This window comes from Chenopodium quinoa, unplaced genomic scaffold (genome assembly GCF_001683475.1).
Source record: "Chenopodium quinoa cultivar QQ74 unplaced genomic scaffold, ASM168347v1, whole genome shotgun sequence".
NCBI classification, from domain to species: domain Eukaryota; kingdom Viridiplantae; phylum Streptophyta; class Magnoliopsida; order Caryophyllales; family Amaranthaceae; genus Chenopodium; species Chenopodium quinoa.
This window is the reverse complement of record NW_018745617.1, coordinates 1,110,581-1,124,134: the sequence shown is the minus strand read 5'-3', so window position 1 is coordinate 1,124,134 and position 13,554 is coordinate 1,110,581. Positions and strand designations below refer to the sequence as shown.

Below are 13,554 nucleotides of genomic sequence, written 5' to 3'. Positions count from 1 at the left end.
GCGGTTGTAATCCGGCGAGCACTCTAGGTGATGGCTTGAGTTTAAATAAGGAAGAGAGAATGCTTGTTTTAGAGAGAAGTGTTCTTTTTGCGTGGTTTTTGATTTTAAATGTCAATGCATTATGCATTATTGAGGGTATGGATATGAATAAATAATGATTATTCTAATAAACAAATTAAATGTATGTGTTTAGTCGTCATGCATGCACAAGATTTGTTGATTCCCAAAAAAATGTATAAAACTTGTTAGATTTGGAGGAGTGTTTTAAGCTGAAACTTTCAGCATCTAATTTTTCATCGAATTCCCATTCTCACGTTTAATTTAAACTTAATTAAACATAAGGATTCATCAATCATTATTTCTATTTATTCTTCTTTTAATGTAAAGGTGAATATCGCAACAATTAATTACAACAAACCACTATTTATATCACCATATAAAGTACAATTCATGATTATTCAGGAAGATTTTACTTTGTGATTGTATAACTAATTCCGAGTTGAGACTCCAACCAAAAGATTAAGTTTTTGATACAGTGGTACCTTATTAACATAATATTATTAGAGACATCCAACGTGACAAGACAATCACATATTTTAGTCTCATCAGACAATCACATATTTCAGTCTCATAAAGATCAAAGCTTTATCCAAAACATGATACTAGGAATTATAAGCATCCTAACATGACACTAGGAATTGAAATAATCATCTAAGCATGATTTTTCACTACAAGAAAAATCTCTTTTAGTAGCGATTATTTCGTAGCGATTGTACATTTGCCACAATATGTAAGTATGTTTGTGAAATAATTAAGGATGTCGTATCATTTTTACAATCACCATGGTTTTCCTATATAAAATCGATACGGAAAACATAATAATACATATCCACACTATTTTTATACATTTATATAATTTTGAGAAATCGTATCATTTACAATCGCCACTAAATCCTAAAAATCGATACGAAAAGCCTTTTCAAGACTAGATATATAAATATTGTTTGACAAAGAATACATAAAATATGTCATAGCTTATTGGTGAAACATTTAATATAAGAGTTTGAGGTTGCATGTTCGAATCTTGTAAAGATCATACGCATGTTTTTTTTTTTTTTTTAAGAAAATGAGTTAAACATTTATAGCGATTGTAATAGCTACAATAATCACCACGATTGGATGTAGTTTTACGTATCGATTATTGAGGCCAACCCCAGCAATATTGAAAACCACTACTAAAGGCTAAGGCAACGGGGGATATTGTATCGAATGACCATTCGTTGGGAAAGTTTTTTATTGCAATTACAATCGATACTAAAGGTTAAAATAATCGCTACGAAAAGGTTATTTTCTTGTAGTGTTTATATCAAAAGAATAGATAAGTAATTGAATTACACATTTTGATGCGTCATATTTCTTTTTATCAAAAGAATGCAGACATTAGTAAACTTCCAAAAAAAAATCAAATAATAATTGAAATATAAATTTGGGACCAAACTCTCAGAACTATCAACCTTTCACGTCGAGGTCTATGGTAACTATGAGTTTGGCTTGGATGATTCGAATCTCGTGATGGAAAAATGGTTTTTGTTTGAGAAAAGTATCAAGGGTGAGTGTTCTTGAATGCGTCGGTTTGTGTTTAGGCTAAGGCTAGGCTAGAAATCAAGAGAGAGAAGAATAAGCTTTAGCTTAGAGAGGGGAATGAAATGATGATTGTTGGAGAATGAAAATAGAGGAAAACGTACTCTATTAATAGAGAAAAAGCGATGGAAATGATCAGAAAAAAGTCATAATCTGACTTGGAGTAAAACAACTCGTATCGCAAAACGATGGTCATATTGTATCGCGATGCTTATATCACAACGCGATAGATATTTCCATCGCCACACGATGCTTTTGGAAGATAGAATTCGTACGAATTCCATCTTTCAATCAAATTGGTTTAGATGAATTTCCGTATTTATCCTTATTTTATCATAATTAAACTTATTAAAAACAAATGTTTTATCCGATATAAAATTCTTAATCCTAATCATTTTTTTTTTAAAAAAAAGGATAAATTATAACCTTCTAGAGGATTCTAGAGGCTAATTAATAATAAATCTAACATATATATTTAAAGAGGACTTTTTTCCTGAGTTTTTTCTTAACGCGCCATGTAGGATTATAAATTTAAATGGTAGCCAATTAAATAAAAGATTATTAATTTAGTTTACAATTAAATAATTCAAATGCCACGTAGACAAAATTGGCGAATGAGATTTTAAAGTTTAAATTAATTAAATACAAAATATTATCTTTTGAGATTAGGAATTTTACCTAATATTTTAAAACTAATATAATAACAATTTTAATCACATAAATATGAATTTTTTTTTTAAAAAAAATACTAACAAGCCGTGCATCGCATGAGTTTCATCTAGTTCTAATGGATTTAGAAAACAACCTTCTAGAGAATTCTAGAAACTTATGATAAATCCTAATTGGTTTAGGAATGAGGTTAAGATTAATGGACTCTCCACATGATCATTGGGCCGCAAATAGACTTAGTTTGGGCCACTTTAGTATTTTAGCCATAACTTTCTCGTTATAACTCGAATTTGGGCTTTATTATATAATTGGAAAACTTTTTTCAAGCCCTATCCAACTATACCATTATTGGACCCAGATTATGGACGAAAATTACTGGTTTAATTATTTTCTAAAAAAGACACAAAATAAATGATTATAACGACACGAAATGAATTATTTTAATTTGGACTAAAACATTTAGAGAAAGGTTAGGAAAGGGGAAATTGACGAGACTCTGCTTCACCTAACTTGATTATCTAAGATGTGAAATGTACTCATTACTGAGTTTGGTTTTGGGGAGACACAATCAGATGTCTACAGCATGTGGGTTAGAGAGAGATATAGAGAAAGAAAAAATACTTGGGAATAATTGAGAAAATAGAGAGAGAAAGTGTTGAAAATTAATGTTAAAAGTACAAAAAATAAAAGGAAAAAAAATGATAACTCATCAGAAAGAGGGTAATAATGTCAAAAAGTACAACCTTTGAATAGAAAGAGACATTGTATTTTGATTTACCCAAAAAGAAAAAGAGGCATTGTATTATAAGACAGATGGAATATTAATTTAGGAATGCATGCCAAAATTACGCATCGATCGGTGTAATTAATATTCATTTTAATTCAATAATTCTACTTTAAATTATTTTATCCAACACCTACAAGATGTTGGTTTGCGTTTGCCTATTGTTTAATACTTTGTATCAAGTTCCTTTCACCTTATCACATTCACTTAATACTTATTCTTATCAATATCAAACCATATCAAATTTTACCAAATTTGATGGATTTCTCATTTACATCAAATCTTCAAATAAATATGGAGTGCAAATCACCAAATGAATAAATTACAATTAAATATAGATACACCTTACTCTAAATAAATCAAATCAGAATGTGATAACATCTCTTCATCTCTAAAAATTCTTATATTGACTTTTTTTGCCAATCATTACTTTATTCAGAAGAAATTTTAGAGACGAGAAACTTTTTTTTTCTTTTTTTTTGTTCCTACCGATTCATCATTTAAGCTAATCCTCTATTTTTATTTTTTATTTATTTATTTTTTGTTAATGAAAAACCATGAATGTAGACAATTCATTTTTTTTTTGAATGAAAACCTAAAAGCAATAAAACGATAAATGTGTACAAACTTTTTGTACTTTGATTTTGCTTTTTCCCATACCGCCATACGGCTCAAACGTCAACAACACGTGTCTATAAATCTATCCTTTTTTTGTACTCTTCCTTTTTCTCCGTACATTCTTCCATAAATAGCCATTGCTCTCCTCTTTCAACTCTTTAACCATCATTATTTCTAAACACCCATTATTTTTCTTACCAAAAAAAAAAAAAAAAAAAAAAAAAAAAAAAAAAAAACCATCTTTCCATTTTATCTATGTTTTAACTCTCAAAGTTATAGTCTTGCGAAGAATATTTCAAAGAGTGTGAATATTATCAAAACAAAAATAAAGAAATGATGTACGAAAGGCATCATCAACAAGCGCGATTAGATGTGAGGAAGAATCACTTAATGAATAGTTTTACTGTTAATAGTGATACTATTAGTAATACTAATCATGGTAAAAGTGTCAAGGATTTCAGAAGATCAAGATCGTCGTTAGCAACGACTAATAACAATACCAATAACAATAATAATAAAACGAATACAAATAAGAAGAATGACGATCAAAATGAAAGGCTTGAGATTGTTGATTTAAGTGGAAGGTCTCTTGATTCTCTCCCTAATCCTTCTATTAATCTTGCTGCTATCTGCAAACTTGATCTTTCCAATAATAATCTTGAGGTACTTTTCTTCTCCTTTAATTTTTTTTCCTATTGTTTTCTTTAGTTTTAATTTGTTATTATAAATATTATTGATATATATATATATATATATTTTTTTTTATTCGGGTTGAATTTTATAATTTATATATATTTACTCTTATAATATTAGAATTTGAGTAATGATTATATTGGTAGAACTCTGAGTCTAAAATGAATTGAGTATTATTTACTTGTTTATTTTTTGAAATTGTCATCGAGAGTCTCTTGTTATTCACCCGAAAAATGATTCATGTTTTTCGGCACTTTTTTTTGACACTTTAGTTTGATTCATGTTTTAGTCTTTTTTTGACACTTTAGTAATTTTTTTTAGTTTTAAATTATTTCGTTGCACGTTGATGATTTAACTTTTTGTTAATGATTCTCATTAATCCCTACTATAAATAAATAACAGAAGTAGAGATTTTTAGAATTTTTGCAACACAAATAATTTTTTTTTGGAAAAATGTATATAAACTTTTGTTAAAATTATACTTTGTACTTCAAAATATGTAAATTAAAATCATTATATTGTCTATATGTACAAAGGAAATAATTAAAAGAAAATAAAATTATTTTAATAATAAAAATAAGATAAAAAAAAAATTATATACACCAAAACGAGGAAAAAAAAATCAAATCAAATAGGAAGAACAAAAAATAATATGAGAATTTAAGGGCGGGCCGGAGCCATCTTAATTGTAATAAAAATATCGTTAAATTGGCAATATATAGAAAAAGACCAGTAGCATATCATGATAAGCTTATCAAATCCCTCCTCCTTTTCACTTATTTTAACCATTTGCTTACCTAAAACTTTATTAGTTTTTAAAGATGATGATATTTATTTTGGATAGAGACAAAATAAGAGCACTTCATAATTTTTGTTTCATATTGGCTAGTTTGAGTATTTTAAATGATTGACGATATATATATATATAAGTAAATTTTATTTAAGTCGAGGAAAATTGCTTCTTAGTGCAAATTACAAGTACACCTTTTTTGAACTAACAACTTTGCATTATGTAACTAGCTAGCTACTCACCTATATAATAGCATATGTATATTTATAATTTTGTATGTATTATTAAAATATCAATCTTTATATTATTTACTTAATAACAATTAAAGATATTAATAGTTAAAATTTTGTAAATGCAAATGTGATAAATAGGTACAAATCATACAATAGGCAATGGTGTATGTAAACGACATTATATCGTATTACTACTTACTAGTGAAGCTTTCACACTTCAAGAGCCTTCTTGACCCTTCCTATCCAAAACGAAGTTACTCGTATTAAATGTTCACTAAAATAAAAAGGTTAAGCAGTTTTCTCCTTTTTATCATAAAAATAAAAGTCTAAACTTTTTTAGTGTAATTCTAGATGAAACTTGTCACTATCTAGTCTAGAAATTAAAGCTATCAATTTCTGTTTTATATGATGACCGCTAAAATCTGAATTTTAATGACAATCGCTATATAAATTTACTCCAACAATTCCAAACAATTAGACGTCAACAATTGTCTTTCTAATCCTTATTCAATTGTTTTGAAACAATAGTATTGTAGCTTTAGGTTTAATTAATTTAATTGGCTAGTTAATTTTAGGAAAAAAATAAAATATATGCAGCCCTAAAGCTAAAAGTGAAAAGAATTGACAATAAATATACATTTATTACACCAATTTACTCGTAAATTGTCAATAAATTCCCAACTTAATACTAAAAAAGGAAGATATTAAATGCTTATATGCAGCCCTTAGGACTGCATATAGCATTACCCTTAATTTAATTGGCTAATCATCAATATAACTTTTGATAGTATATGTAATTAATTGATTGATTTGTTTGTTTGTTTGGTTTGGTTTTCTCAATTCAAACTAGCCTTCTGGCCCGTGCAATGCACGGCTTGTTCATAGAAAATTGCATTGAGAGATGAGTGAGAAAATACCAATAAATAATTATGAGTGTAATATGTAACTGAAAACATAATTAAAGAAATAAAAATTTTGGGACTTTAATTTTAAATGAGACTTAATAGAAAGAAGATGGAGGGACTAAAATCAAAGAGAGAAAATAAAAAGGTTGAATTAAAGAGGGGAAATGAAAGAGTTAAGAAGAATTGTGTAATTAAAAATAAAAAATATAAAACGACATGTGGCACATTGAGTTGAAAAAGATGATAGGGAAGTGTAATAGAATAATGACATATGTCGTTTTTGGTTTGCTTTTTTAAATACTAAGTATAGATTAGTGAATTAAAATTCCTTCAATTTTTTTTTTTTTAAAAAAAAATTAGTGAATTAAAAGAGAATAATTAATTGTTTTATTGATTGTTTTGTTTTTAATGAAATGTAATTTAATATTGACAGAATATCCCAGAGTCAATGATAGCAAGGTTGCTGAATGTGGTAGTACTGGATGTGCACTCAAATCAATTGACTTCTCTACCCAATTCAATTGGTTGTTTATCAAAGCTCAAGATCTTAAATGTTTCTGGTAACCTTTTAAGTTGCATTCCAAGAACCATCGAAAATTGCAGGTTAATTTCCTGATCTATTTCTCTCTCTCTCTCTTTTTTTTTTCTTTTTTTTTTTTCAATTTATTTGCTTTAATATTACAGAGTATTAATTAAACTCATAATTAATGCATGCATCACAAGTTTCACAACATAAAAGTTAGGACAGTTTTATTAAAATACTAAAGGTATTGGTATAATATGAGTAACTAATAACAATATGATGTCATGTTAATCATATTAGGCGATTTATCTATGTAAGAAAAAAATTTCTATAGTAGTAGAATATTGAATTAAATTTAATGGGACTTCTTTTTAGATAGAAAATAATAATGTATTATTACGCATGTTGTACTCCGTACAAAATATTAAATGTACACTTATACGCCTCGTATATGCACTAGAGTCAATATGTGACACTTTGAATTATAGAAGCGCATGTCACATATATGTTGCCCCAAAATTCTTTTGTCATACTTTTTCTGAGGTTATATACATATATAGTAATATTAGAGATGTAAGAATTATTGCTTATTTTCTAGCAAGAATTTATTGGATCATTTGGGACACATAGAAAAAAAGTATAAAATCATTTAATAAAACCTTTTAATAGCCTTGAAACTAAATTACTTGATTAAGTAATTCAATTGTTATGTTAAAATATACTCGTACAAGAATTACATTATTTAATTATATAATTGCGATGTAATAGTTGGATTCATAAGAAAGTTCAAAATCTTACATGAGATCAAGTTTCCGTGGTACTCATGATCTACTAAAAATCAAATTTTAACATCTCTATCTAAATCTCATAATGAAAAAGGGTAGTTATCAAGAATTTTTAATGTTGAATTTCTTATTTCTTAATGTAATTGATTCCATTTGATAGGAGCCAGCAAATCAGATTATCCAACAAGAACTTTCTCTACTTTCGTTAGTTGTAGGAGAATTGTCTACACTTTGTATGATTGTAATTAACAAATAATTGAGAAAATAATCAATCATCAATAATGATAAACTTCATTAATTTTCTATACTTAATAAGTACTCTTCTCTATCAATCAAACTACTTGTAGCTTTTTTTTTTGACACAACTACTTGTAGCTGAAAAATTTGTTATTTTATAAATCGTAGCCAAGTATCTTGTATTTGCCTTCAATCTTTAATTTAAGGATTTAAATGCCTTACCATATTTTTCATTTTTTGAAAAGTATTCCGTAATTGAGAGTTGAGTATATCAAGGAAATTGTAAAGAGACCGTAAATGAAGTAATTTAAGGGTACATGTCTTTCACCTGATATTCATTTACTCCGTATAAGAACTTACTTGAATTATGGTAGCTGAACTAATATTTTGAATATATGTTATTTGAATTCATTAATCCTTATCAAACTTTCTATGTATTTCTCTTATAATTATTGAAACTAAAGTGAATAAAACATAATAATGAATGAGTTATATATAGGTTTGATTAGTTAATTTTTAGAGCAACAGTGTAATAGAAAAAAAAAAAAAAGCTCCATTAAGTGTTCAAGCTAAGGTAATTACACACGTACTTCCAATTTTTTTACAGTATAGGGATGAAGGATGTAAAAATTCAAACAAATTACAAAGCCACAGGAAATAAAAAGAGTGTATATATATATAACAATCTCTTTCATAAATTAGACTTAGGCTTTCTATTTCACAAAGTATTGGGTAAGGCCGTTTCATAGTGAATATAAATCTAATATATAGTAGTATTCAATGACTTGTATGAAATTGCCCAAAATTTATATAAAATGTCCAAAAATTTAAATTTCAAAAGTCAATATGTTCAAAAGCTCATATATATATACCCATCTGAATCCGAAAAAATGTCGACCCAAACCCGATCTGAAACCAACTCTAGACCCGAGTATGAGACCCGAACTCGAACATGAACCGACCTGGAGATGACCCAACCCGAATGTTACCCGTAAATTATTGACCTGAACCAAACCCGACTTGAACCAAAATTGACCCAAACCCGTTTTAACCCGTCAAAACCCGAATTTAACCCGACTTGTTACTAACCCGACCTGAATTCAACCCGACCCGTTCTTTACCCGACCCGAATTTAACCCGACCTATTACATAGGTTACGACATTAACCCGAATTGACCCGACCCGAGTTGACCCGACCTACTCTTGCCCGATCCAAACCTGACCCATTTACCTGAATTAAACTCACAAAATACTTTCTCTTCTTCTTCTTTTTTTACTTACTAAAGAGTATCTATTCCTAGCCCTTAAGATTTCGTTGAGCCATTTTCTTAATTAATTATTACTTTAAGATATGTAACAGGCTCATTGCTGGTAGTATACATGACATTTTATCTTGTACACCTCATTTTGTATTTTGTGTATCTTATATTATACATATCCTTTAATTAGAGTTGACCAAGAAAACTATTGTTTGAAAATCTTACCGATTATACAAGAAATTGAGTTGGATCGACTAGAATAAATCTAGGGTGTAATAAAAATGTCCACATCAATCTTTTGTGGCTTCATTGTACTCTACATATGACGTACAATAGTACTAGTACGTTTTTAAAAATAGCCTACTTGATGTTAAAAAAATTAAAAAAATATCTAATTATTGTTGAAACATAATTTAATACAAGTATATGAAGTAATAAAAAACTGGCTTGCACGATTAATGCTTCATTTTGATCAAATCTTTCATTAAGGTGTAGATTAGTGTTAACTGTCGACCATGACTGTTTATAATAATATTCTTTGTTTGATCAATATCCTTCGATATTTTCTACTTATTTCGTGGAATATAAAATTCAAAGTTTTGAATAGTTTAGTATGTACTAGTAGTTTTCTTCAAACAAGTAAAAATCAAGGTATCAATCTTTAAAGTCATATTCTATTTACTTTATTTTCACTTATCTCAAAAAATAAATCTATATTAATTCAAATTTCAAATAAAATTAGTCATTCAAATAAGATGAATTCTGAAAATTAAGTTTTGATAAAGGTTGATAAGGATTACTCGTGTCTAATTTTATAAATAAAATAAGGTCTAATAAGTAATTTATATAAGTTCTGGTAATATAAATAAGTTCATATTAGGTTGATAGTACAATTACCTTTTTTTTTTTAGAACAATTACTCTAAATTGGATAATTAACTGCCAATAATCAAATAGGGATACATCAACCATTTTAGTTGATAAACATGAACTTACAATTTTAGGTTTATTAGAATATACTTATACCTTATTATTGGAATGATAAAGTTCCAACTCCTTCATTAAAAAAAAAAAAAGACTATTGAAATTTCAAACATGTTTAATTGTATAGAAGAGAAACCAAAAAAATATAATAGATTAGTTTAAAAAAACAAAATTATATAGGTAGAGGTTTTTTTTTTCTTAGATTGATGTTCAAAGAACATGAAAGACATACTTAAAATTTTCTTTTGACTAGTTCAATCATTACCCAAAATATGAATGAATAAGAAAAACACAAACTTTTAAAAAAAAACGGGTGTACAATGATTATTATACATCTATTATAAAGATAACCTAAAGTGATTAAAAGTTACCCTTGAAATGAATAAAAGTTACCCTAATATGCGTTAAAGTAACCCAATTCAAATAAAAATTATCTACGCTTTATTAGTAAGGAATCACATTTTAAATGACTAAAAATCAATTACTAGTGATTGAATGTAATTAAATTACCTTTATAAAACTTTTCTTGTTGTTGATTTATATAAAAATTGTATTATGTTTAAAGTTACCCAAAAAAAGACACAAAGTTACCCTAAAATTAGCTAAAAGTTACCCTTATACTGCTCGATGTACACTAATATTAGTGTAAGCCGGATGTATACAAAAGTTTTTGTAAGAAAAGAGGAATAAAGCTGATAAATAATTTATTTGTTTTAATTATATTTTATATTTTTAAGAGATAAGCTTAGTGTTATTAGAATAGATTGTATAAATATTTTTTTACATAAAAGAATTTGTATTACATTTACAAAGATAAATACGTATGTGATTAGGTTGGTCAATCACGTTACACAGATACTTCTATATTCATTTGGTCTTGCATTATCTATTCAATTATATCTACTCATTATATTTCCTCAATTTCCTCCCTTTGTCATTTTTTTGTATATTTGAAAATAATCAAAAAATTAAAAAACGACGTATAGTTTGTCATGTTGATTGTTTTGTTCCTCTATTATAACATGTTGGTGTTCTTGAATCTTGACTGTATTCGTGCTTAACGTGGCCACATGGTTCTATAGCAATAAAATCAGTACAATTTAAGTTTAATAATTATAATGGAATTGTAATTAAGCAGTCATTAGGTAGCTAGGTCGGCTGATTAAATTTCAAAAGAATTGTTTTAAAACTTGGGGGTATCATCAACTACAACGTAACGAAAGTGTTGGCTATATAATCATGATATAAAGATATAGAGTCAGCTCGTTTTGTGTGCGGTTGGCCACATCATGTAACACTGACTGAGTAACTCTTATAACACTAACAAAATAACCCCATGATGGCTGACTATATGGTGTGACCAGCTACATATAAGAGTTTGTGATTTTTATTAATTAAGTCCAATATGAAGTTACTAATTGTTATGTACCAGTTCATTTATTTAATAACATTTTAAGGTATAGTTGTTCATAGTATATGACGCATGTTTCTACAATTTCTAACATTTTCTTTCCTTTTGCATGAACAGATTACTAGAAGAACTAAATGCCAACTTCAACAAACTTACATTTTTACCAGACACAATTGGATTTGAGCTCTTAAATCTCAAGAAACTTTCAGTAAACTCAAACAAGATTGCCTTCCTACCATTTTCGATATGCCATGCAACGTCGTTACGTGTGCTAGACGTACGTCTCAATTGCCTTCGTTCGCTACCAGAAGACCTAGAAAACCTTATCAACTTAGAAATTCTCAATGTAAGCCAAAACTTCCAATACCTCGTCGAATTGCCCTACTCCATAGGCCTTCTAATGTCACTTGTAGAGCTCGACGTGAGCTACAACAAGATATCGGAACTTCCAACTTCATTAGGGTGTCTTCGGAAGCTTCAGAAGCTTCATGTTGAAGGAAACCCTTTGGTTTCACCTCCCTTAGAAGTAATGGAGCAAGGATTAAATGCGGTTAGGCAATACATGACCGAAAAAATTAATGGTTATCATCAAGATTCTCCTAAGAAGAAGTCATGGTTTAAGAACCTCAAGAAGTATGGGAACTTTTATGGTAATGGCAATGCAACTCCCGGTAGAAGGTCGTACGAAATCGAGCGAGGGTTTATGATGCCAGAGTATCGCCCCATTGATGCTCTTGCTTCACCAAGATATAACTTTGGTATGTTCTCTCCAAAAAGGTTTTTCTCTTCATCACCTCGCAAGAGTTTCACCAACTACTTCACTAAGTTTCGATAAAAGGGATATATGCGTAGTATGATTTTAGTGGTTTTATGAATTTGGTTATGTGTGATCACATGTCAAATTAAAGGTCCACTACATGACGACGTATTATATCACTAACCTTTGTGGCTCCCGATAAGAAGAAAGGAAAAAACATTCCAAAGGTCGATTATAATGTATATACGTTATATGGGTTTGGATTTCTTAAATATGTATACAAGATTTTGTGGTTTGGTACTTGATAACGTAGTACAAGTTGGGGTGTTTGTGACCCTTTTTACCTTGTCCAGTTTAACTATACTATTGGCTGTTCTATGGGAGCAAACAATAAATAAATATGAAGTACTTAATTTGTGTGCATGTATGTAGGGCTGTACACCGGTCCAAAACCGGACCGGACCTGACCCGGACCTGAATGGACCGGGACCTGAATCCTTGATTTTTAAGGACCAGAGACCGGACCTGAATCAACAGGTCCGGTTCCGGTCCAGACCTGATAAATCAGGTCCGGTCCGGGTTTGGACCTGAATAGACCTGATTATTTTTTTTATTTTTTATTTTTTTAAAATAAGATGAAAGTGCTGACCTGTTTAGACCTGTTTGGACCTGTTATGGACCTGTTTGGACCTGTTATGGACCTGTTTGGACCTGTTTTGGACCTATTTAGACCTGATTGGACCTGTTTAGACCTGTTTGGACCTGTTATGGACCTGTTTATGGACCTATTTAGACTTATTAAATAAAAAAAAATAGTTTTACCGGTTTCAGGTCCGGACCTGAAATTTCCGGGTTTTACCCGGACCGGACCTGAAACCCGGAATCCTAGAATTTCAAGGACCGGGACCGGACCTGAATCTGCAGGTCCGGATTAGGTCCGGTCCCAACAGGTCCGGTTCAGGTCGGTTTTCAGGTCCGGGCCAGTTTATGTACACCCCTACATGTATGTGTGTAGTGTGCTAGAACAAAATTGTTAGATGTGTGCGTTTTTTTTTATGTACTTTATAGATGTGACTGTGAGATCAATCATTCACTTTAACACATTTTCGGGGTTGTTAATCCTTTTTTAATTCCTTTGATTGTGTAATGTTTTTTAACATACAATTTGAAAGATATGTTCGATTGAAAAATACTCGTATGTATAAAGCATGCATAATAAATACAAACTGCATATATGATCACAAATTCTTTTGCTTATAGTGCACA

The 13,554-nt window shown here is 29.2% G+C and overlaps 1 protein-coding gene across 1 annotated transcript; it reads left to right on the top strand.

Moving 5' to 3' along the window:
• Nucleotides 1–3,502: 3,502 nt before the first annotated feature.
• LOC110716694 (plant intracellular Ras-group-related LRR protein 6-like) lies at nt 3,503–12,711 on the top strand. Its single transcript, XM_021895337.1, has 3 exons — nt 3,503–4,375; nt 6,767–6,936; nt 11,649–12,711. The coding sequence occupies exons 1-3, from the start codon at nt 4,046–4,048 to the stop codon at nt 12,364–12,366; spliced, it is 1,218 nt and encodes a 405-aa protein (XP_021751029.1). The 5' UTR covers nt 3,503–4,045; the 3' UTR covers nt 12,367–12,711.
• Nucleotides 12,712–13,554: the final 843 nt, after the last annotated feature.

Bases quoted from the DNA above. Each gene is read 5' to 3' on its own strand.
- LOC110716694 (XM_021895337.1), top strand. From the start codon at position 4,046: ATGATGTACGAAAGGCATCATCAACAAGCGCGATTAGATGTGAGGAAG. The intron at 4,376-6,766 runs GTACTTTTCTTC...TAATATTGACAG, and splicing joins TTTCCAATAATAATCTTGAG to AATATCCCAGAGTCAATGAT. The intron at 6,937-11,648 runs GTTAATTTCCTG...TTGCATGAACAG, and splicing joins AGAACCATCGAAAATTGCAG to ATTACTAGAAGAACTAAATG.